The 23,995-nt window shown below is 46.6% G+C and overlaps 1 protein-coding gene and 1 long non-coding RNA gene across 2 annotated transcripts; one reads left to right on the top strand and one right to left on the bottom strand.

The window, feature by feature from the left end:
* Positions 1–1,672: 1,672 nt before the first annotated feature.
* Positions 1,673–23,731, top strand: MEX3A (mex-3 RNA binding family member A). The gene is made up of 2 exons (XM_082203707.1): positions 1,673–2,345; positions 20,960–23,731. The coding sequence occupies exons 1-2, from the start codon at positions 1,760–1,762 to the stop codon at positions 22,063–22,065; spliced, it is 1,692 nt and encodes a 563-aa protein (XP_082059833.1). The 5' UTR covers positions 1,673–1,759; the 3' UTR covers positions 22,066–23,731.
* On the bottom strand, positions 2,822–10,891 carry LOC309521337. Its single transcript, XR_014214626.1, has 3 exons — positions 10,207–10,891; positions 6,198–6,300; positions 2,822–4,604 (listed from the first exon to the last, which is right to left on the bottom strand). It is a non-coding gene; the product is annotated as an uncharacterized lncRNA (long non-coding RNA).
* Positions 23,732–23,995: the final 264 nt, after the last annotated feature.

The raw sequence follows: 23,995 nt of genomic DNA, 5'->3' as shown, positions 1-23,995 counted from the left end.
TCAAAGTTGGGTTGGCAGGTAAAGAGGGAGCTCTGTGTTTCCATGCCCCCCTGCCCCGTTGCACATGCCACTCACATTTTCCACTGGGCTCAGGTGGGTCTCTCCAAGCAAACAGGAACCCTGGTCTGGAAGGGGGGGAACGTGCCCTCTGGCCCAGCAAGACGGGACTAGACTCCATTCTGATGGAATGCCAAAGGGCGAGATTTTACCCAGGCTTAGTTAACCCTCGCTACCCCTTCTCCCATCAGGTCCTCATCTAGGGGATTCCTAGTAAAGGAGCCATAGAGGGTTTGTGCCGCCTTCTCGCTTCTGTCGGCCAAATTTCTACATTACAGGAACGCAGGAAGCTGCCTTATGCGGCCAAGCCGGGCCGTTACTCCATTTAGCTCAAGATCGTTGACACTGTTGTTAGTGGCTCTCCAGGAATAATAATAAAGTATTTATTATAATTTTTATTTTTATTATATTTTGGCCAGCCCTACCTGTCCTTGAGATGTCGGGGTCCGAAGCTGAGACTTTCTGCCTGCAAAGCAGACGCCCGGCTACTGAGCTATGGCCCTTCCCCGTAAAATAAAAAGTAAGCTTCTAGTCCGCATGGCTCTGAGCAACGGGCTGATTTAAACAGGAAGCTCCTTTACACTACGTCACACCGAGGTCAGTGTCATCTGCACTGCTCTCCGGGAGTTTCAAGCGGGGCTTGTTCCCGGCCCTAGCCGGAGATTGAACCTGGCACCTTCGGGCATGCAAAGCCGCTTGCTCTCCATGCACTGAGCAGTGGCCCTCTCCCTATCTCCCTTCCACCTCAGTCTCTTTAACTTCTCTTTGTTTCCTTCGCGATTTCCCCCCCTCTTCCCGCTCCCGTCCTTCCCTCCCGGCAGCGCACTCAGGCCGCCGCCAGAGCGAGAAAAGGGGGTGTGTGCGCCTTCCCCGCCGCGCGGAACTACATCCCCCATCAGCCCCCGGGCCTCCCTCTTCCTGAGTGTCAGTTTCACGCTGCAGCCAGGGAATTTAAAACAAAAGAGACTTCTCTCGCTCTCCCTCCGCCCCTCTCCTGCTGTTGCTGGTGCCGCGATCGACTCGTCCTGCTCCTCGCCGGGACTCAGGCGCTCCTTCACCGTGCCTTTTGCTGGCTCCTTCGCACGCGCGCGCTCGGGGGTGACTTGGGGGCTTTTCCATCCCGCCGGATTCCCTCCCTCCTGCTCCTGCCTTTTTTTTTGCCGTCGCCCCCCCACCCCACCCCGACTAGCTCTCTCTTTCTTTCTCTCCATCTCCACACCCACTTCGGCGGCCAGGCGGGGTCTGCGCGACAGCACAGCAAGAGCATTTTAAAAAGAAAAAGGGGAAAGAGAGGGGGATCTTTGTGCGCCCAAGAGCCACACTGGGCAGAAGGGATCAGGTTACAGCAAAGGAACCGAGAGAGAGAGAGAATCGGCAAGAAAGAAAAAGAGAGGGGTCGGGGTGAAGGGGAGGGGGGAGGGAGAAAGGGGGCTTGGCCAGCAGGGAAAAGAGGGGAGGTGGGCGGGGGTCTCTCCCTCTTTCTCTCGCCTCCCCCCTACCTCTTTGTGCCTCTCCCCCCTCCTCTCTAGCAGGCTCTTTGTTTCCCCCTCCTCCTCCTCTCCCACCCACCCGCCCCCTCCTCATCCAAGCGGCAGCAGCAGCAGCAAAGGCAGCAGCAGCAGCGAGCCCCATCCTCATCATCACCATCCCGCCGCCGCCGCCGCGCCCCCCCACCCCCCTCTCTCCCCAGCCTTTGTTAGCCATGCCTAGCCTGGTAGTGTCAGGGATAATGGAAAGGAACGGGGGCTTCGGGGATCTGGGCTGCTTCCCAGGGAGCAGCAAGGACAGGGCGCTGCTGGAGGATGACCGGGCGCTGCAGCTGGCCCTGGACCAGCTCTGCCTACTGGGCTTGGGGGAGCCTTCGGCCGCCGCCGCGCCCTCCGCCTCGGCCCTGGGGGTCGGTGGCGGGGCGGTGGAGGACGGCAGCAGCAACCAGCCGGCGCAGCCCCCGGCGCCGCCCCCGCCGCAGCAGCAGCCCCAGCCGCCTCAAGCGCCCCTGCCACAGCCGCCGCCGCCTCCGCCTCCTCCTCCTCCGCCAGCTTCAGCAGCGCAGCAGCAGCAGCCCCCGTCGCAGGCGGCTCCCAAAGGCTCCTCGGCAGCGGCGGTGGCCGTGATCCCACCTCCGCCGCCGCCGCCACCCGCGCCCCCGACCGGCGCCGCCGCCGAGGCCGGCAAGCTCTGCGTCCTGTACAAAGAAGCCGAGCTGCGCCTCAAGAGCAGCTCCAACACCACCGAGTGTGTCCCGGTGCCCAGCTCCGAGCACGTGGCCGAGATCGTGGGCAGGCAAGGTGAGCGCTCCGCGCGCGAGAGAGGCTCGCCGGACGGGACTGCAGTGGGGAGGGGGCCGCGCTCCTCCGCGTTGCCCATTGTCTGCGCAACCCCAGCCCGCCCGCCAGCAGCGCGCCCACACCGCCTCCCGGCTGGCTAGCTGGCTGGGCAGGCGTTGCGCCGGACGGGGGTCCTTCTTTCTTCTTGCGCACCCCCTCCGCTTTCTCCCTCTCTTTCTGTTCTCCAGTCTTTGTCAAGTGCCACTCCCCCCTCCGCTCTTCTTCCTCCCAGTTCTCACTTTCTCTCTCTCTCTCCCCACCGGTTCCCCCCTCTTTATCTTTCTTCCTCGTTCCTTCTTTCCTTCCATCTTTCTTTCTTCTTTCTTCCTCCCGCCCCTCCTTTGTCCCGAGTCCCACCGTTCTCCCCCTCCACTGATGTTCGCCTCCTCGCCCTCCCTCCCTCCTTCCTTTCTTTGTGCCTCCAGTAAGTCTTTTCCTCCTGCTGCTGCTGCTGTTGCTACCGTCGCTGCACTTGTTTTTCTGGCCTCTTCGCCGCCCCCCCCCCCGCCACGTCTTTCCCAGTTTTGTCTGAGAACCTTCATCCCAGCACCCCACTTCTGTCTTGTCTCCCACACCCCACCTCACGTCTTTCCTGCGCTGGTGATGTTGCCCTTCTCGCCCCTCTTTCGTTTTCTGCTCCTTTCTTTTATCCGGCCTTTCCAGCTCTCTCCCTGCTGCACCCCCTTCTTCCCCGTCGCTCCTGTTTCTTTCAGACTTTCCTTTATCCCTCTTCTTTTCCTCCACCCGCCATCTCTCTCTCTCTTCTCCCCCCTTCTCAAAAAAGTTCAACTTGCCCTTTCCTCTAGCCTCGCAAAAAAAAAACCCACTACTATTGTTCCCACTGAGACACTTAATGTTGACCTGCCTTAGAAGAGGGGGAAATCAGTGGATGCAAAGTTAAATAGTGTTTCACACACCACACCCCCACGCCCACTTCGTAGCTGCCTTTGCTTTGTATAAATCATTTCCAGGGCCACTTGCTAGATTTTCTCATCTCACACTTAAGATGAATAATGGCCACTGCAGGGGGTGGAAATGGGGGTGGGTTCCTTCTCCATCAGGCATGGGGGGGGGGAAAGGCAATGGATGTCTTTTGAGAAAGGGTAACAAATCCATACATTTTACTAGCCACACAGTGCACTGTAGAAATAAAAAACACTAGGGATTCTATAGCTCTAAGCTAGATAATAAATAAAATGCATTAAATTTATAGGAGGGGAAAATGGCAGAAAGTTCCCCTCTCTCTCTGTGCTTTCTGTCTTGTCTTGTCTCTCACTCTGTTTTTCAAAAATGGAAATGCAAAATCTGAAGTGCCCCCAAGACACTGTGAAAACACGCCTGTTACTTTTAATTGCATCCAGATCTATATTGTATCTCTCTGGTCTTACAAATATTACAGTCTCCGTCTTGAAGATTTGGTGCACTTGCCATTTTCAATGGGCTGGTGCTAGGGACTCGGCGGGGAAGGCTGAGAAAATCCCCCCTTTTGTTGAGTGCATTTCTGGAAGCAAAAGGGGGTGTGGTTCTCTTCTGGATTGTAATAGTGGCTGGTGCGCAGGGCTGTGTGTGTGTGTGCAGAAAGGAGGCTAATGCTTGGAGCCTAATAAAGGATTGAAAAACAGATTAATGAAAGTTGAACTTGTTATAGAAATATGTGGCCTGTGTTTGTGTGCATGCTTGTGTAGAGACGACAGTTTATGTTTTAGAAGCCCTCCTTTTGTCTTCATTTATGCACACTTTTCTATCCTGTGGCTTTTTTAAAGTGGTGCTCTCGCTACATGATAGACAACAGCTGAGAGCCCTAAAAAAAAATTTACACCCCATGTGTGTGTTATGTCCTATCCATACCCCAGGAGGAAGATGGCCAGTAAATTGTCTACCGCCCCCCCATCTTCGTCAACACAAAGGTGCCAGAGTCTGCTAAAGTTGCCTTGTTTCAGAAGGGGGGGGGGTCTCCACATTGAGTTGTTGTTGTTAATACTCATGTGTGTGTGTTGTCAGCCCTGGAGATGTGGTTGCAACTCCCAGTTGTATGTACCACAATGAGTGGGGAAGTTTTATAGGGCCTCTTGGGAGGGAAGAAAGAAAATGGGGTTTCAGTTGCAAATTGTGTGGCAGAGGGGGGCAGGATTATGGGGCAGAGGAGTGAAAAGATGATTCACCGCAAAAACCAGAGCCATGTTATTAGAACAATGGAGCTGGCAATGGCAGGTCTTCCTCCTACAAACAAAACAAACTGTTAGAGACTTTGGGGCTCAGCAGCTGGGCCCCTGCAGCATAGAGATGAGCCTTCACCCCCGTATCCATGGGAGCAACACCTTTCTGAGACTGTGTATCAGCACTGACCTGGTTGTAAAGCCACTATCTCCAACCTTCCCCAGGGAATAAACCAAGCCAAACCTTTCCTCCATTCCCAAAGTCAGTTAGAGTTCATTCAAAACCTCTGCAAAGAAAAATGGGGGGGGGGAGAGAGAGCAAGGTCGCATGGAGCAACACATGAAAGGGTGGGTGGGTGGGTGTGCACCCACCAAAGGTGCCCACCTCTTCCTCATCTTGTTCATTGTCCACATTGACACACTACCACAAGTCCTGTTTTGCCCAGGTGCTCAACACTGGTGGCGCAGGCGAAGAACTGGTGTGAGGTGCATTGCAGCGAAAGATGGGCCTCTCTTTGTTTAATTATGCTGGGTTCTTAGAGGGGGTGTGTGGAAAGGTGTGTGTGTGTTGTTTTGTTGTTTTTAAAATAAAATTGCCTTTTAAGCCAAATCCAAAATGGAAGGGTTGCATACCTGCAAAATAAGATGCTGCTGTTGTGTTCTCCGGGGTAACCCTGCTGACCCACACTCGGCAAGCGAAGGGGGTGTGTGCATGGCATACGGCAGTGCACTTAGAGAAGGGCTGGCGGAAACTAATGGTTTTTCCTCAAGAGGAGAAGTGGGCTTCCTCCCACAGTTTTAGAACCGTAATAAACAGGTATGAGACAGCTCCTCAGTTCACGTGCACCAGCACTGCTCAAAATCTTTTTGTTTCTTTTATTTCCCATGGAGTGGGACTGCTTTTGCACTGCCCCAAACCTGAAACTCAAAAGCAGATAAACTAACAAGGCCTGGGATGGAAGTCGCAGTGTCTGCATCGCTCAGGAAAGGCTAGGTTCCTGAAGGCTGGCTCTGAAAAGGGCTCCACCACATCCCCCTTCACCTCAACAAAGAAAAGGGTTCTCAGCACCATTGTTCTTCATGGGGCCTGCTATTGGGTATCTTTGGAAAATCTAACCAATCAATTTTGCCAAAGGCAGACACCATGGCTTCCAGCCTTTTCTAAGCACACTGCTCTATACCGTGCCAATAACACACACACACTCCGCCTATCGAGTGTGGGTCAACAGGGTTACCCCAGAGAGCACAAAAGCAGCATCTTGTTTTGCTACCACGAAACCCTTCCATTTTAGATTTTGCCACAGAACAGAGGATTACTAGAATATCTACTGGCTTGAAGTCTTCAAGTGAGTGAGTGAGTGAGAAAACTAAATTTAGGCATGGCTAGTTGAAGCAGAAGATGGGGGCTATTAAAAAAACCTACAGGGGTATAAAAATGCAAATATTCAGCTTGCTCAAAATAAATGTTTGGCCTTCATTAATCTACTCCCAGGTTAAATACAATCATGGTTTTCCTTTGCTTAAGTAGCTTTTTTCATCAATCAAAGCATAGATTGTTAAAATATCCAGTGTTGGGATGGCTTACCATCTATGTTAAAGGGGGCCCATTCAGTGACATTGCTAAACAGCATTTTTAATTAGCAGCATAAATACCCACTGATTTGCCTCCCTGTTGCCCTTGAAAGTACATTGACAATGGGGTTGATTTCCATTCCCACATCCTGGGCTTCAGGAATAAAGAGTCCAGGAGTCCTCCATTCCTAAATGTAAAAATGAAAATCAGGTGTAGCTATTTTTGATGAGCAAAAACTGTGGACCCCCCCCCATCTAGGTTTTTGGGAAAGGTACCCAAGCATGGATCTGTTTTGTGCAAAAGGCACCATGAGAGGCAAAGTTCTGCTTGGAGCATATGCACGCTCCATGGAAACTGTGTTTTTAAAAGAGCTGCTTGTATGCTCTCGACTTAATCATGGAGCAAAACAACGCGGCCCTTCAAGTTACGGGATTTATAAAGGCTGCAAGATAAGTTCATATTCTGAGTGCAGGCATCTGCCAAGGGCACTTTATTTAATTATTAATTCTTTAATTATCCATCCTGATCTCCACCCTGTTCCAGCTCAGCAGCTCCTGGGCAGGGAAATAGTACATAAGGAAAAACAAGGTGTTAAAGATATACAAATGCACAAAAAGCAAATGTTTGTGGAAACAGGTTCAATTTACCAAATACCTAGTTAACAGCCATTGAGGAGTTTCAAGCCTTTGGGGGGGAATACATTTTATAGAAAAACAGTTCCATTGCTGTGAGGCAACCCTCCACGTAGCCTTTCTGCATGGACTTGGTGCATAGACAGTGGGCGCTCTGGGTTGGTCTTAAAACTGGTGATGGAACATGAGACTGAATGTGTTATGGGCTGAGCTAAATGTTAGGAGTACAACCCTCTGTCCCTTCAGAATGAAGGTTGTGTGAATCTTGAGCATGATAACATGTAACATGTAAAACCCCTCCCTGTGGAAATCTAGTATGTAAAGGAGAATGCCTTCTTGCTGGCATGCTATGGGTTGTAGTCAACTAAGTCCTACTCAGTAGACCCACTAAAATTAATGACCCTAAGTTAGTCATGTCTAGTAACATAAACATGGCTACTCTGAGTAGAACTAGCGTTGAATACAACTCTTTGTCTTTGCATTGCATCCATTTAGTGAGCATTTTGAAGCAGTATAGCTCTTTATCTGATCACATAGATCATCTTGGATATTCAGGTGCATCAAGAACAGCCAAAGAAGGACCTCACTATTTTTTTAATGGGGACTGCTGGAGCCATCATGAGATGCATGACTTTGAGTGCAGGAGGCCTTTGTTCAGCCCAATGGATTAATGATGTGGTGATAGTGTCATGTAATACAGTATATAGAGAGAACGTTTCAGTCAATGTGGTGGAGTTATGTGGAAAGCTGTAACTTCATTGACTTTTAGCAGAAACCATACTATTGGTGAAATTATCCTCCTTGGCATTGTGGACGAAAGTGGTAGCACTATACCCCCGCCCACTGCAAGTCAAAACCCTGATTTCTCTGCACAGCATAATGGGTGGAGCATGCCAGGCTGTGAATGATGCTTCAGCCAGCCAAAGTCACCATGGTTTGGTCTTAGCTTTTCCCCACACTCACTTTTGCACATACCTGCACCACTGATTTATATACCATGACCTAAGTTTAACAGGAGCCAACTCTTCTGCAGTTGTGTAGTATAGCAAATAAATTGCTAAGTTTAACTGTGGTTGTTCTCCTGTAGCACAAAACCAGAGAACTTCCCAGGAGAATCCTGGAGCTTACTCCTGTGCAACACAAAGTGGATTGAATTGCACAAATAGCAGGGTGTGGGACATTTTTAAAAAATGTTTCTAGACCTCATGATTGCAACAAAATAATGCTTTCTTCTTTAACAATAATACTTAGGATTTATAAAGTGTTTCAGTTATGTTATCTTGGTTATCTTTACAGCAACCCTCACAACTAGAGTGGGACTCCCCTAGTGCTATTTGAGGGAGAGGGCGTTGCACCAATACTATGCTGGCATGAGCTGGTGGAAGTTGCAGTCCAAAAACACCTGGAGGGCACCAGGTTGGTGAAATCTAGTATAGAGAGTGGAAAAGGGAAAAAAGTCACCAGTTCTAGACAAACTTCCTGGCATGTCTGTGCTGGAGGAAGGTGCCTGGAGAAGTTTTAGAATGCTGCTGTTTAGAGGCTTGCAAAATTGGCGTAATTTTGTACTTGGCTTAATTAGACCTGGCCTTTTTTTTTCTAGTGCCAAGACTCAGCTCTAGAGTGCATGTGGTAAAAATGGATGAAAGTGCTGTTGAGAAGGTGCAGGGAGCATTTTCTTCACATATGTAAAATGCATTTCCTTTGACAGTGAATAGTTACGTTGTCCTTGCACATTAGGGATTGGTGAAGGGTGTATTCCAAATCGGCAAGTGGCGTTTCCAGCAAATTTGAATCCTGAGACCTATTTTTCTAGAAATTTAAGTGGTGCTCATGAGAAAAAGATAGGCAAATCTTATTTCAGGTTTCTATACGTGTAAGGTAGAAGTGAGGAATCTCCAGCCTGGAGGACAAATGTGGCCCCTAAGCCTCTATTTCTGGGACTTTTTCCACAGGAGCCAAACTCTCACTGGCTTTGTTTTGTACTCTAAGTGTTTTAATGCCTTGCTGGAATGTGGCCTTGAACTCTAAAAATGTCTCCTCCTTGCTTCAATGAAAGATAGCAAGGGGTGTGTGAGTGTGTGAAGAAAATACCCTAATGTACAAAAGTAACATTTGCATTTGTTTCTCACCCCTGGTATATCAGATCCCATGTGTCACAGCAAGGAAAAGATAACAGTATAGTACTATTGCCTGCTTCACACCTTATTATTATTAGGTATACATGCCAAATTTTATCACATGTATTCCAACAAATGTAACTTTTTTGACGATAGTAAGTCCCAGAAAGCTGATTTTTACCAGAGTCTCTGAGTCACACCTGAGAGCCAGTTGCACATCTTGAGGAGAATTCTGGATGGTTGTTCATATTGTAACATAGCAATTCCCAACTTGCCATTGAAAGTATATTCACCAGAAAGCTGCCAGTACTAGCTCCTGAATGAGACGGTTCACACATGGTAACAAATCAAGTGAGGAATTGCATGTGTAACTGGGTCGTCACAGGCAGAACCTCCATTTCACCTCCCACTATCTTTAAACAATACTTGTCAGTTTATACATTTCAGCTGCCAAACTTCAAGTGTTCACTAATGAAGTGTATGTAACGTACGTGTATGTGTGAAGCAAAACCATGTGTTTGACACTTAGGTTTGAAAACCTGGGTTTGTCACATGGATAATTCACATTTGTTAAATGTATGTGTTTTGAGGTGGTGGTTGTTTAAAACAGGCCTCCAACACTTATGGGCCTGGAGACACACTGGGAAATCTCAGAAACTCATGGACACCACAAAATATTCCTTTAATGGAAGAAAAACTGCTGATACTCAGAATACGTACAGCAAAGCGAAACATCTACACACACTGCAAAATAAGTAGAATTAGCAAAAAAAGCAGGCAAAACCCCACCCAGCAATCAATTCCTCTGGGAGTTGTAACTCTGTGAGGGGAATTTGTGGCCTCTTAAAAACTCTCAGCACCCTTAACAGGCTACAGCTCCCAGGATTCTCCTAGTTTATAATGATATCATAGCACTTTAAATGTATGGTGTGGATTCATCCTCAGTCTGCCTGAGAGAAGCCTGTTGCTTTGTATTTTATACCATTCATTTGGTTTAGTATTTTAAAATTGTGAACTGACTTGGCAGCAAGTCGGCATATCAAAAGAAAGAAAGAAAAGAGCATAGGGTTGTCAAGTGTGAATCAATTCTGAGAAGAGGTCCTGACAGAGAATTCTGAGGGTGGACTAGCTTCAGCAGGGTGGGGCTGTTATTTCCTTCACCTTGCAACTTTAATTTGGTTTTCTCAGACCTCTATACGTGTCTCTGGCCCTTTCTGAGTCTTTTCCTCAGCTCCCATTTATTCAGCCCTCTCCCAGTTCTCTATAGAAGTTGTGTCCTGAGAGGGTTTGAGAACATAAGAGTCCTGGGACCCTCTTATATTTTCATTTTTACCTCATATTTACCTCATGTGGAAGCACCACAACATCAGAGGCTGGATCACAATTCCCTTCCAGAAGGTTCTGAAGGGCCAAACCAGTCCCTCAAAATTGCCCACAGAACATGATAGCTGGGTTTTAATGGCATTCTTGCATGCCCGTATAAGAGAGCCTGAGTGAAACCAGCTTTCCCAGAGGGCTTGGCCCTTTTCATACATTTTTTGTTCACTAATGAGCACATGGGGTGGGTGTGTGTTTGTATGTATCAAATTCATAGCCTGCCCTTCCAAAGGGAGCCCAGGGCATCTCACAGAAATAAAATTACATAAGAACAATTAAAAGCAGCACATACGACAGGCAAAAGTAAAAACTTCATAAAATTATCAGCCAAAAGTCTGGACATATAAGAAAGTCTTTAGACGTTTCTTGAATTCAAGTAAAGAGGGAGACCTCCTAATTTCCCTTGGGAGGGAATTGAGAGGGTGCCACCATTAAGAATGTCCTGTCTCTGGTTACACCCTGCAAGCTCCCTGTGTTCTGAGGTACCGTAATCTTTTCAGGAACCTATGCATGTGCACCCAAACACATACAGTGGTACCTCGGGTTACATACGCTTCAGGTAACATACGTTTCAGGTTACAAACTCCGCTAACCCAGAAATATTACCTCGGGTTAAGAACTTTGCTTCAGGATGAGAACAAAAATGCAGCGGCAGCGGGAGGCCCCATTAGCTAAAGTGGTGCTTCAGGTTAAGAACAGTTTCTGGAACAAATTAAGTACTTAACCTGAGGTACCACTGTATAGGCTCCTCTCTGGAAAATGGAGAGTCACAAATCACATGTTTAGGAGGCTGTACAGTGGAACCTCGAGTTGCAGACGTAATCCATCCTGAAGGCACGTCCACAACTTGAAGCGTTTGCATCCAGAAGCACTGTGTCTGTGTATGCGCACGGCGCGATTTAGCGCTTCTGTGCATACGTGAGTGGCAAAACCCAGAAGTAACTATTCTGGTACTTCTGGGTTGCCGCAGGACACAACTTGAATAAACTTAACCTGAAGTGGACGCAACATGAGGTATGACTGTATATGTTTGGGTGCAAGAGCATAGGCCCCATGCAAGTGATACACTTCCACCTTCTGAAAACAGCTCTTGTCTTCCTCCAGATGGGTTATGAAAGAGGTATCAGACATAAAGCTTTATTGGGATGTTTTAGGGTCCACCCCAACTGCTACTCAAATGACTGAAATCTATTTGGGGCTCAGAAACTGATAGAAAGAGCCTCTCATCACGCTGCCTTTCTTGCCATGCACTCTAAAGCAGCATTTTCATACCATGACCCATCTTTAATTCTAACCTGCAACTTGGGATCCATTTTTCTTTTTTCTTTTCACTATACTAATTTCATTTTAAGGTTGTATTTTCCTGCTTCTCTTTCTCCTCACCATTTTTCAGGCTCTCCCCATGTCTTTCTGCTTTACCTTCTAATGCCCCACCCTCTTTTTTTTCTTAGCTAATAAAAAGGGTACAGTAGTACCTCAGGTTAATACTTAATTCGTTCCGGAGGTCCGTTCTTAACCTGAAACTGTTCTTAACCTGAAGCACCACTTTAGCTAATGGGGACTCCCGCTGCTGCCACGCCGCCGCTGCATAATTTCTGTTCTCATCCTGAAGCAAAGTTCTTAACCCGAGGTACTATTTCTGGGTTAGCGAAGTCTGTAACCTGAAGCGTATGTAACCCGAGTTACCACAGTATTGTGCTTAGAAGATGCAAACCTCCAGCCTAAAAAAATCCCTGGAGAGCACAGTTCTATAAATTGACAGGTTGGGCTAGCCCCATCTTTTTGGAGGGGGCCCAACAGGATGCCATTAATGTTCGTGCGACCTTCTTGTCAGCAAACTTGCCCCAAGAGCCACCATGCACATGACCCAGCAGCATTGAGGAAGAAAAGCAGCAGCCACCACTTGGTCAGTGCTTGCCTGTTCTCCTTCCAGGTGGTGGTCCCCCATATTAGGTTTCTTCCTTCTTTCATGGTGGCCAAAATTGAGCCTGGTAGGCCCAGCCCTCACTATGTCCCTTCAAGGGCTAGAGCAAGGGGGTGAGGGCAGCTGCAGTGGCTCTTCAGCACTACAACCACTCATTCACTTGAGGTAGGCCTGGAAGTCTTGGGCTCTACCAGAGGTCACCAGCTCCTGATGCTGGCTGAGGCAGTCAGCTTCAAAATTTTGTGCCTCTTTCAACCCCTTGGCTGCAACCTTTTGTTTAATTTATCCATCTATTGAAAACACAAATAAAAAATATCCAAAGCAGTTCACAAAAGCAATAAACAATCATCCTAAAACATTAAAAAACATGTAATGCCTAAGTGGAGGAATTCAAAACAATATGCACTACTGTAGATGGTGGTATGTGCTAAATGAGTATTAATAGTCAAGCAATATCTGAGTGGACAGTATTTATTTATTTATTTTGACACAGGCTAAAACCACGGCCAGCTCTGCTATAAGGCAGAATGAGGCATCTGCCTCAGGTGGCAGAAGCTGCTGAGTATCAGCAGCTCACAATTGCTTTTCTTTAATTCCCCTTTGTTGCCACACGGCCTGTTCTAGGCCCCTTAATCTGACCAGCTAACCTGTCACCAGTGCTGAAGTCAGATTTCAGTGTTAGTCCAGTGGCTTTTCTATACATTGAATTGGGAACGGGCACCATCTTGCTATTTGCCTCAGGCAGCAAAATTTCATAGGTCAACCGTACCAAAAACATAGTATGGTCATACTCTGAACCTATCCGTGCAGCTCAATGCAAAGCATGTTTCCTTGGAAGTAGTATTAAGTGGGATTTACTCCCAAGTAAATGTAACCATAAGTTGTCTTCCCTGTGTGCTTAGCTTTTTTCTGTATGTTTTGTTTTGTCTTTTTCCTTTGCATTTTGTGTTCTTTTAAAAAACTCAAAACACCTTTATACCGAAATAAGTGCAAAGAAAATGGTGGCAGTGTCATGGTGTGACGGTGACCCGCCTGAAGCCAGGATGTGACCCACTTGAGGGTTCCTCTGACCCACCAGATGAAGATTGATGCTATAAATTATTAAGAACAGGTGACATGCAATAATTGTTCAGTGTTGTTTGTGTGTGTGTGCACGCCATTCTTGAAATCAAACTAGGGCAGAGCCCAGAGGAGGACCCAGGCACTACAGAGCAGGGGCCAATGATTTTTAGTAGATCATTGGAAGAAGATGTTGCAAAAGCGTTGCAAATGCGTTCTTTTGCAAGATAGAAATGAAAACAAAAGCTATATATTCAGTTCACCACTTTTAAAAAAGTATTTTGGGGTGGGGAAAAGGAGCCTCACCTATTTCTTTTCTGTCAGCTGGGCTACAGCAGCTAGTCACCTGGCAACCCTAAACAGTGGGATTATTAATTTGGTGTCAAATCCTGGTGGAATTGATTTATTTGTGCAGACTGGGGGGAGGGGGTTAAAGGCCTGACCTCCAGGTATCTGCTCAGTGAGTGAATAAACACATTTGAAATCAACAGTCCTGGGTTAAAGCATGAAAGCTACAAAGCAGTGTTTTGAAAGCTCTGCTATCATACTGGTATACACACCAGAGATCTGCTGCAACTCAGTGGCAGACCTGGTTTTTGTTTTTCTCCCCGCTTAACATACAAATTAGTCAATGTTTTACAAACAATGGATCTTGTGGTAGTCACTGAGATTATTCCACTAGGAGAGGGTTCTTTTTAAATTACAGCTTCATTTCCAGAAGAGATTAAGGCCATTGCTCTGGATAGTGTGTGTGTATTCTGTGTCATAGTAACTGCAGGTCTGTACCAAGATAAACTGTATTCTGCATCCTGGCAATGCAAATTTGAGTGACAAACTTGCTTCATTTTACGCAATTTATTTCACCATTTTACTCTTGGGCATTCTGCTGCCTCTTGTCACGGGAAGGAGCTATGGAGGACTCTGAAGTCTCCCAACCTCTGAAAACTTTAACCAGCAATTTGCCAACCCTCTTGAGTTTCACTCTGAAGCAAATACTCATAACCCTAACAGCCAGAAACTTTCTTTAAAAGAGAGAGAGAGCGCTCAGATTCTTAGGAATGTTAATTTGCACCTAATACTGTATGCTGCGCTTTTGCAGAATCACAGTGCACAAGCAGCCCCAATACCTCCATCAGGTAATCAGGTCCAGAACTCCCACTGAGACCAGTGAAGTAACGGATGCCCCACTGAGGCAGGCACAACTCATTCAATGTTTTCCATTGCAATACAGTAGATCTAGAGCCAAAATAGATTGCCAACTTGAGTGCCTCTTAGTAATGTGAACAAAACCACGCAGGGGCAGACCAGAGTGGGGAGTGTGCACTGAGGAGGAAGAAAAGTCCGTGAATGAGCATGTAAAATTTCTAGCAAATTCAAGCAAACCTTGGTTCTGCAGATCAGACTGGCTGAGAATCTAGAGCAGTAGGAAATTGTCTCCTGAAGCTCAGCTTAATTCAATTTCCTCCCCCCCCCCAAACAACCCAACGCCTTTGCCTCAGGACCCCTCCCCTTATACTTTGCACCTGCCCAAGCTTCCTTTCCTGTTGTCACCCCCTCCCCTTCCTGGTCGGGCATGGAAAACATGTGTCCAAGATGACCATCCTGACAGCGACACACCCACTTTCTACTGTACTGTGATACATTCAAGATCCGCGCCTGGCTGCTGCTGCTGCTGCTGCTGCTGCTGCTGCTGCTGCTGGCAGTGCCGTTTTTTCATGCAACAACAGTTTACACTGGCAATGCAGTGAGGCACAGATATTCCAATGGTTGGCTGGCGATCTGTAGCACATGCTTTAATGATAATAATAATAATCTTCATCATCTCCAGGTTTTGTTTAGCTTAACCCCTCCCCCCCCAAATGTGTTAACTGTACAGCAGATATATATAACCTTTATTTATTTTTACAAAGTCTGTAGGAGCATAATAGGATTCCCCCCTCTTGCCTAGATATGTTTATTTCATAAAGGAATCGTTCTAATTATTATTCAGCCTGTGCTGCAAGCCAGGGTTAAGATTTTCAAGATGCCCGCCTCTGTCTGGCCAAGTAAAGGGATTTTGATTATACTTTGTAGAATGGATGCACACCTGAGACATATTCTGAACACTGAGAAAAATGAAGTGTGAACATGACAAACAGGTGTTTGAAAAAATCATGGTAATATCGGGGTGCTGCAACCTCCCTAGGATCGCCTCAGGCTCTCTATCTATCTGGCTTTGTTTCAGTGTCAAGCAGCCCACAATATAAATCAAGACATACATTCCCTCACTCACCAAAGAAAAAATGGAAGTCCAAACAGCATTGGCTAAAATATAAGTATTTGCAAGTAACTGCTTTGAACCTATGAACAATTAGATCCTTAAAAGAGTAATCTTTAGCCTTTCCAGGCTGGAGACAAGCCTGTAACATGCCATGTAGGATCACACTGCTGATTTTCACCTTCCTGTTTATTTCTGTGAACAGAAGAAGCTGCCTAATGCAGAACCAGGTCACTAGCCCAGTGCTGCCTCCTTTAACTGGCAGTGGCTGTCCCAAGGTCGCAGGAAAAGGCATTTCCTTTCTTAGCCACCTAAGGTTTGTTTAAATAGAGATGTCAAGGAGTTGAACTGGGATCTTCTGCATGCAATGCTGGTGCTTTACCCTTGAACTGGGCCCCTGTCAAGCTGGTATCATCCCCTCTGTTTGTCTCCTGTTTGATTTCATCCTTCTCTCTATCTTTGTATCTCAAACTCACTCTCTCTCTCCCCACCCCCTTGCAACTCCAAATTTACAAGGAGCAAGAGGCTGGGATCTGACACAGGGCCTTTCCCATTATAGCATCCATCCTTCGGAATTCACTGCCTGGGAAAATCCACCAAGCTATTTCCTTTGTTCTTCCACCAACCTTCATACACACAAAACCTTTCCCAGACTATTGTTATTGATGCTGAGTTTGTTTATCCCGATTTTGACTGGTGTTTGTGTTTACATTAGGTTGCATAGTGTACTTCCATAGACAATATTGTGCAGGAAAACAGGGAAGTACCTGCATAACTGCAACACCTTTGCTCTCCCAACTACAGGAGGACCTCCCCCCTTTGTCATTTCACATTTCCACCTGCTGAACATGATTAAACTGATCTTAAGTCTTTATTTTTAAAGACTTCAAAATGTGCATCAGAATATATAACCTAACAATTGTTCTGGCTGTAGGTACGAACTGACTGTGACAGATTGCTTGTGTCCATGTGCATGCATTTATTAGTGCATTTAAGTGCACTTGTTCGGATGCAATTGTGGAGAGTCTTGACTTCTAAGAGAAGAAACATCCTTAGAAGGCAAGATAGAGACAAGCATGGAGTTCATGAGATTATTTTAAAAGATATTTTATGCAGCAAAGTAACTTGTGGATTTACAAAGATTGGCTTACTGCACTATTGTGTCAAGTAAAAGGGTCTCCGTCTTCATTTCTACCTGACATGCTAGGCTTCTATGTGCAGGGAGCATTCAGTTACATGAGCTGCAGCCTGAAATGGTACAACCTACTTCATTTAGGGCCAAACTTGACATGATGGCAGCTATTATGTGTGTCCTGACCTAGCACTACCCCAACCACATAGGAGCAGGAATGGGGGTGGGGTCTTGTTCTTAAAATGGGGGCAGGGCAAACATGTGAGCCCCCATCTTACGGTGTGCTTCTCTACAGCCTCTCTCCCAGCTCCAAGTAGAGAAAGTTCAGCATCCCTTACCTCCTTTTGCTTTTAAACTTGCACAGACACACTCACTTGATACATAACAGGGATTGTTTAGTGTTTAAATATATCATGCTCTTCCCATTGCATCTATATTGGCCCCAGGAACAAGGCCTAATCATACAGGTCTTCATGGTCATTTGAGATGTCCAGAGAAACAAACAATTCAGATGTGCACACAATTTCTCTCACTTTCATGCTCCTAGTGGTGCAGTAATAAAACTGCTAGCTAAGCAGGCTCTGGTATGGTTTCAAACTAGGTGAGGGACCCTGTGCTGAGATTTCTACATTGCAAGGGGTTGGACTAGATGACCCTCGAGGTCCCTTCCAACTCTATGATTCTATGAATGTTGTTTTTTTCTTTGCTTTTTGGCATGCTGGAACTCAAAAAGCTTTGCTATATGGCTTGGTTTCCTTAATTAACAAGGCCCTTAATTAACAAGTTCTTGTTTAGAAGTGGTGGAAGATCCCACAGCTCCACTTGAGGTTGAGAGAACATCTACTCCACCAACGTATATTGGTTTTATACCAATTTGGTTGTCATGTGTCCCTCCCCACAAAAACACAAAGTACACTATCCTGGGAATTGTAGTTTGGCGAGAGAGTCTCAAACCCCTATATCAGAACTACAAATGCCCAGAGCATGGAAATGACTATAAAATCCGTTCAAGACTGTACTGCAGATATGTTCTGAGTATGGATAGAATGGGTGGGAAAACCTACCCCAACAATTCAGTCCAAATTCATAGCAGAGGAAAACAAGCTCTGAAACGGTTACGTTACAGAAATCGAGTTGAATTAGTAATGGGGCAGAATCTGCAGGGATGTGTACTTCTTGCTTCCTTCATGTGGGGGGGGGGTCTCTCCTCCCTCCAACTCTGTTTCAAGAGGAAGGGTTCCCTCCATCTGTCTGACTCTGCGGCACCCTTTGTCCTGTTTCTGGGCCAGTCACAGCCTCCCCCACCCATGGTTGCCTGCCTGCCTCCTTTTGTCTGTTCCTTGATTCCCCCTCCCCCTTTCCTCCTCTACGCTCTCCTTGTCAGGGTCCCTTTTGCCTTTTGGTCTGCAGTGTCCCCCCTCCTCTTTTTTATTTTTTACCCTGCCTGCATCCCTTTCTCCCCCCTCCCCAGAGAGCCTTGTGCAGCAACATTTGTCCCCAATTACATCTCTGCCTTGGTTTCCTTCCCATCTGCGCCCAGCATGGGCTTCCCCATCCTTTGTCTCTCCGTCTCCATCACCCCTTTGTTTCACCTTTCCTATTACACGAGGGCTCTTTCATTGCTCTTCCTCCCTCTAGCTCCGTTCAGCCACTACTACCACCACTACTACCCATTAAATCAGGGAGGGCCTCCGTGTCTATCTTAGCTGAACACATCTGGGAAGAAGAATCGGGTCGCCACTGTTTTGTCTCCTAAACAGGCCCTGGACGGCGGCAGATTTTCACAATGCAGATTCCCGGCCCCAATGAAATTGATCCTTTCGGTGCAGTGAGAGAGAGAGAGAGAGATCAGTCCATTAGGGGCAGCATTCCCCCCTCCCCCCAACTGCACTGCATTTGTATCCTCCCAAGGCGCAAAGCAGCAGTGAGTGGGGCTCTCTGGCTTTCTGCCAGTGCTTGCCATCTAGACTGGGATTTCTGAAAACATACCTTACCTCAAGTCTTTCTTGGGATAAATTATTTATCCCAGTTCCATGAATACAGAGGAGGGAAGAAATAAGTTTTTGTCTCTAGGATATTTCGTCTTGGAACATCCTACTTTTCGTTTCTTTGTTTAATGATGTTATGCCATAAGGGCAGGGATGGGGAACTTTTGGCCCTCTGGGAGTTGCTGGACTACAGCTTCCATCAGCCACTGCCAGCAGGGCCACTGGTCAGGGATTGTGGGAATTGTAGTTTAACAATGTTCTTGTTCTCCAGCTCCCATAAACCCCCAGCCAACATGGCTAATAATCAGGTATGATGAGGGTTGAAGTCCAGCAACATCTGGAGAGCCACAGATTTCCCATCCTTGTTCAGTGGGATTTTCTTTTTTCTGCCACCTTCACTAGCATTCATCATACCTTTTATAAAATGCAGTTGTGCTTGAAATGGCCTCATACGTGGGGCAAAGAATTGCATCCAGGTGATCTCTCCAAACTTGTGATTCCCAGTTGCTGGTATTCAGAGGTGCACTGGTTCCAATACTGGAGGTAGTACATAGCTAACATGCCTGGTAGCCACTGATCCTCCATGGGTTAGTCAAAAGTAAGGACTTAGGGCACTTACACCCAGTAGTTTATTGTGGAGTCAGTGCTTTTTACAGCATCCACATGACATCATCCCAATCAAAATCCAGTATATACCCCCTCCCCATTCCAGTTTAAACCAGATCTACTATGGGGGGGATTATAAGATTTTCCATAGAAAAAGAAACTAGAGATTTAGTAAGAAAGTAATATGGGGCAGCATTTTGATGATGACATCATATGGATGCATTTTGCCTGTGGGGAACAAATCATGGAATGGTAGCACTGGAAAGAAGAAATGTAAGCTAGGACTCGGCTAGATTGGTAAAGAAAAAGCAATTTACATGTGTTGTATATGTGATATAACATTGTGCCACCAGATGGTGATGTGGACTCCCATTTTTCTCTACCTGTTTTCCCTGTTTAAATTTACAACACGTTTAACTGAAACGCTTCTTTGATGTGTCTAGATCCAGCCCTAGAGGGGGGGGGGAATGCTACCTTACTCACAGTGATCCAAGAGACTGTCTTGCTGGATCAGACCAAAGTGTCAGCTAGTCCGGTTCCTCACAGTGACCTACCCCGGCCACTGTTATTTGGAGGCAAACTACCTTTGAACATGGAGACTTGATTTTGTTATCATGGCAAATGGTGATTGAAAATCTCTCTTCCATAACTTTGTCTGATCCCAATAAGGATTCTGTATAACATTCAACATGAGAGGCAGTCTGCCACTGAAAACTAGTTGCTGGGGAGGGGGCTCCTGCCTTCATGCCCTCCTTCCCATAGACTGGAATAGATGGATCTTTGGTCTGATCCAGCACAGGCTCTTCTTACATTCCTAAAGCCACATAGAATAGTGGTTATCAGCACACATTTCTCCAACAAATCCCCTTAGTTGTTGTCTGAAGAAATAATCTTCTCTGATGCCTATTAAAAACACTTTGAAACTAGTTTCAATCATAAAAATAAGGTGGGTCCTGATAATATACACTTCGTGTCAAAAGCCAGGGTAAAGAGATGTGTCTTCGGCAGTGGCGTAGCGTGGGTTCTCAGCACCCAGGGCAAGGCAAGTAATTTGCGCCCCCTAACCCATGGATTTTAGCACTCGAGTCTCTTCCGCACCCCCGCCCAGATGTTGCGCCAGGTGCGGCATCTCCTCCCTGCACCCCCCACGCTATGCCACTGCTCCCACCACAAGTCTTCAGGACAGCCATCCGAAGGCTGGCGCGGGGAGAAGGTCTCTCTGCCCCACTGCCAGGCTTCGGAGCAGCCTTCCGAAGGCTGGCGGCGGGAGGAGGTCTCTCCCGCCTTGGAGAGGTTCCCGCTTCCTCGAGGGGGGCCGGCCAAACGCGCCCCCCCAAATGTTGCGCCCGGTGCGGCTGGCACCCCCCACGCTACGCCACTGGTCTTCGGTATTCTCTGGAATATTGAAGGTGCCAGACTCACCTCTGTGGGGAGGGAGTTCCACAATTTAGGGGCTACCACAGAGTATGTTCTTTCCCATTTTTCCACATGGCGCATCATTTCATGAGCCCGTTAGTTGTCTTTTTGCTAAACTAAAAAGCCCAAAACATTGTTTGTAACCTTTCCTTCTAGGGTAGTCGCTCCAGCACACTTATCATTTTGGTTACTCTTTTCTGTCCCTTCTCCAATTCTTCAATGTCATCTTTAAGGACTTTGTGGTGGCCAGAACTATACATTGCACACATCCTCAGTGTCTTTCAGAACTGGGCCTACCACTAACTCGTATATCCTTTGTTTCTTTTCTGTCTTTAAAGGTTGCAAAATCAAAGCTCTGAGGGCAAAGACTAACACCTACATCAAGACTCCAGTACGTGGGGAAGAGCCTGTCTTCATGGTAACTGGACGGAGGGAGGACGTCGCCATGGCAAGGAGGGAAATTATTTCTGCAGCCGAGCACTTCTCCATGATCCGCGCTTCTCGTAACAAGGCTGGCACCACCTTCGGCAGTGCTCCAACCTTGCCGGGGCAAGTCACCATCCGAGTCCGGGTCCCATACCGCGTGGTAGGCTTAGTGGTGGGGCCTAAAGGAGCTACCATCAAGCGGATCCAGCAGCAGACCAACACCTACATCATCACACCCAGCCGGGACCGGGACCCTGTCTTCGAAATCACGGGAGCCCCAGGCAACGTGGAGCGGGCCCGAGAGGAGATTGAAACTCATATAGCCGTCCGGACAGGCAAGATCCTAGAATACAACAACGAGAATGACTTCCTGTCCAGCAGTCCTGACTCGGGCATGGAGAACCGATACTCAGAGGCCTGGCGGGTTCACACTCCAGCCCCTGGATGCAAGCCTCTCTCCACCTTCCGTCAGAACAGCCTCGGGTGCATTGGCGACTGCTCTGTGGACCCTGCCTATGAGACACCCCGGCTGAATGACCAAAATGATTTCAATTACAGTTACCTCTTCCCCAACTATGGTGTCAACAAACAAGATCTGTATTACGGCGTGCCAGAGTCTGGTGCTCCTTTGTGGGCTGGGCAGGAGAACACCAACCCTGTCTCAGTCCTCTTCTCCAAGCAGCAGCGATCTAGCAATACGGGCACCATCCATCCCAACTCGCACCGCTCCCCATCCTCATCTATACAAGAGCCTACCCTCTCTGGGCTTCCTAGAAGGTCTCAGGGGGAGCCTTTGCAAGGGTTTTCCAAACTGGGTGCTTCTGCTGCCACCCGGACGTCCATCTCCAGCAGCCGGGAGTGCATGGTGTGCTTTGAGAGTGAGGTGACAGCAGCTCTGGTCCCCTGTGGCCACAACCTCTTCTGCATGGAGTGTGCTGTGCGGATCTGTGAGCGGACTGACCCAGAATGCCCCGTGTGCCATGCAGCAGCCACTCAGGCCATTAGAATATTTTCTTAAGAGAGAGAGAGAGATTGAGAGAGGGGGGGAAAGACAACATAGGGGGAACTGGAGTGGGTGACAGGACGGGAGGGAGGGGACAGCAGAGAGCGAGAGAAAAATACAGATATGAAATAATTTGAAGAATGAACGAATTAGGGGGAAAAACAAAATGAAATTAATTTAAAGGAGAAGAAAGAAATTATTTTAGGAGCAATGTAGGGTTATTTTTAAAGAAAATAATAAAGATGATGATAAAATTAAAATGGAGAAGCCAGGAATATTTGGGAAGGTAATCACTACACTATAAAGCCTGTAGTGTCATTTTTAAATCGAGAAACTCTTTAACACACACGCAAGTGATTCTCAAGCAACGTGGGAGGTACGATGTGGTGGCATTTTGGGGCAGGGCCTGTGGTTTCTGCCAGCAACAGTGAGAAGTCATTACTGGACAGGTCAGGGGTCGTCTTCTCATCCCGCAAACCCAGCCTTGGTCTTGGTCTGAACGTGGTCTGAAGTTGCTGGGCCCTTCAACCTGCCTGGTGGATGAAAAGCTCAGAAAGAAGTAAAAATCAGGAAGGGAAACAAGAAAGAATAATGAGAGAAACCATCAGCCTCTGGGAACCTGATCAAACGAGGGCACAACTGTATTACCTCAAAACACTTAAAAAGAAAAAGAAGCAGCTAAAGATCTTTATATTCTTTTTCCTCTATTTTTTTCCTAAGAAAAAAAATTAAAATGAAAAATAATATTAGAGCCAGTGAAATGGGGAAATGGGGGTGTTAGAAGAGCCCCGAGATAAAATCCTCCTGGCCACCGTTTTATTTTTCCATTTTGAATCTTCTGAGCCACCACAAAACTCTTGAACTTTGATTTTTCTTTTTCCTATTTGAGCAGGGATTCATCTAATAAGAATCAGGAGTCACTAACAGGGTATTTCCCAAAAACAAACCCCCCACACCACAAATCAACGCTTCCATATTCCCACTCAAGGGGGATTTGGTGAGGGTTGACATCCAGGTTTCTGCATTTCGCTCCCCGCACTTGCCAAGCGATGCAATTTCAAACATTCATGCAAAAAGACAAGCCTTGTTTTTTCCTTCCTTTGTTTCTCTTCATTTCAACAACGACAATTTCGCACCAAAACCTAAGAAAGATGATCATGCAATACTGGCAGCGAAGCCCACTTAAAACAAACCCACAACCCGACAGAAAGCAAAAAATATATATATATACGAATTAACATGTTTATATATAATTTTGTCGTCTTTTTAAAATGGACCAAAACTTTTGTTACACAAAATCAAATAAAGAGATAAAATAAGAGTATATCCTTATGGACCAAAACCTCTTTTTGCTGTCCTCATCTGGATCTTCCTGAGGTTGCCCTAGTTTTATATATTATATTTTTTTCACAATGAAGCAAACAGACACATGCTCAAAAAAAAAGAAAGAAAAAATAATATTGAATTGCCTTGTTAAACATCCTTAATCATTTCAAGACATTTGACTCCTGCTTTTGTTACATAGGATACTTTATCAAACTGTTGGGAATTGGAGAGACAAGCGCTCAAACTTGCTTCCCTGCCAATTTCAACGCCCTCAGCAACGTAATGTAGTCAGGTTTTTTCAAGTTGCTACATGGATGCCAAATTGCCAAGATTCAGAGGGGTGGATTAAAAATAACAGAGTTATATGCATTAAGTGTGTGCATGTGTGTATGTACACACACATACACACACGGTATATGCTCTCCTTCCCATTCCCGTTTTTACATATGCTTACACTTCTTGGACCCTTATTTAGAAGGAAACGTTGGAAACAAGAAACTTTGCAGCTTCTTATAGATGGTTCTAGAAGATGAGAGCTTCTCAATTTTTATCCTTGTATGATACGTTGCAGGAAACATGACTTTCATCATCACATAACATGCTTCCTGATGGAAGCCAT

Source organism: Podarcis vaucheri (assembly GCF_965113315.1).
Source record: "Podarcis vaucheri genome assembly, chromosome: 16".
Taxonomy (NCBI): domain Eukaryota; kingdom Metazoa; phylum Chordata; class Lepidosauria; order Squamata; family Lacertidae; genus Podarcis; species Podarcis vaucheri.
This window is presented reverse-complemented; position numbering and strand designations above follow the sequence as displayed.

Coding starts and splice junctions, on each gene's coding strand:
- MEX3A (XM_082203707.1), top strand. CDS start 1,760: ATGCCTAGCCTGGTAGTGTCAGGGATAATGGAAAGGAACGGGGGCTTC. Junction 2,346..20,959: donor CGAGATCGTGGGCAGGCAAG/GTGAGCGCTCCG, acceptor CTGTCTTTAAAG/GTTGCAAAATCAAAGCTCTG.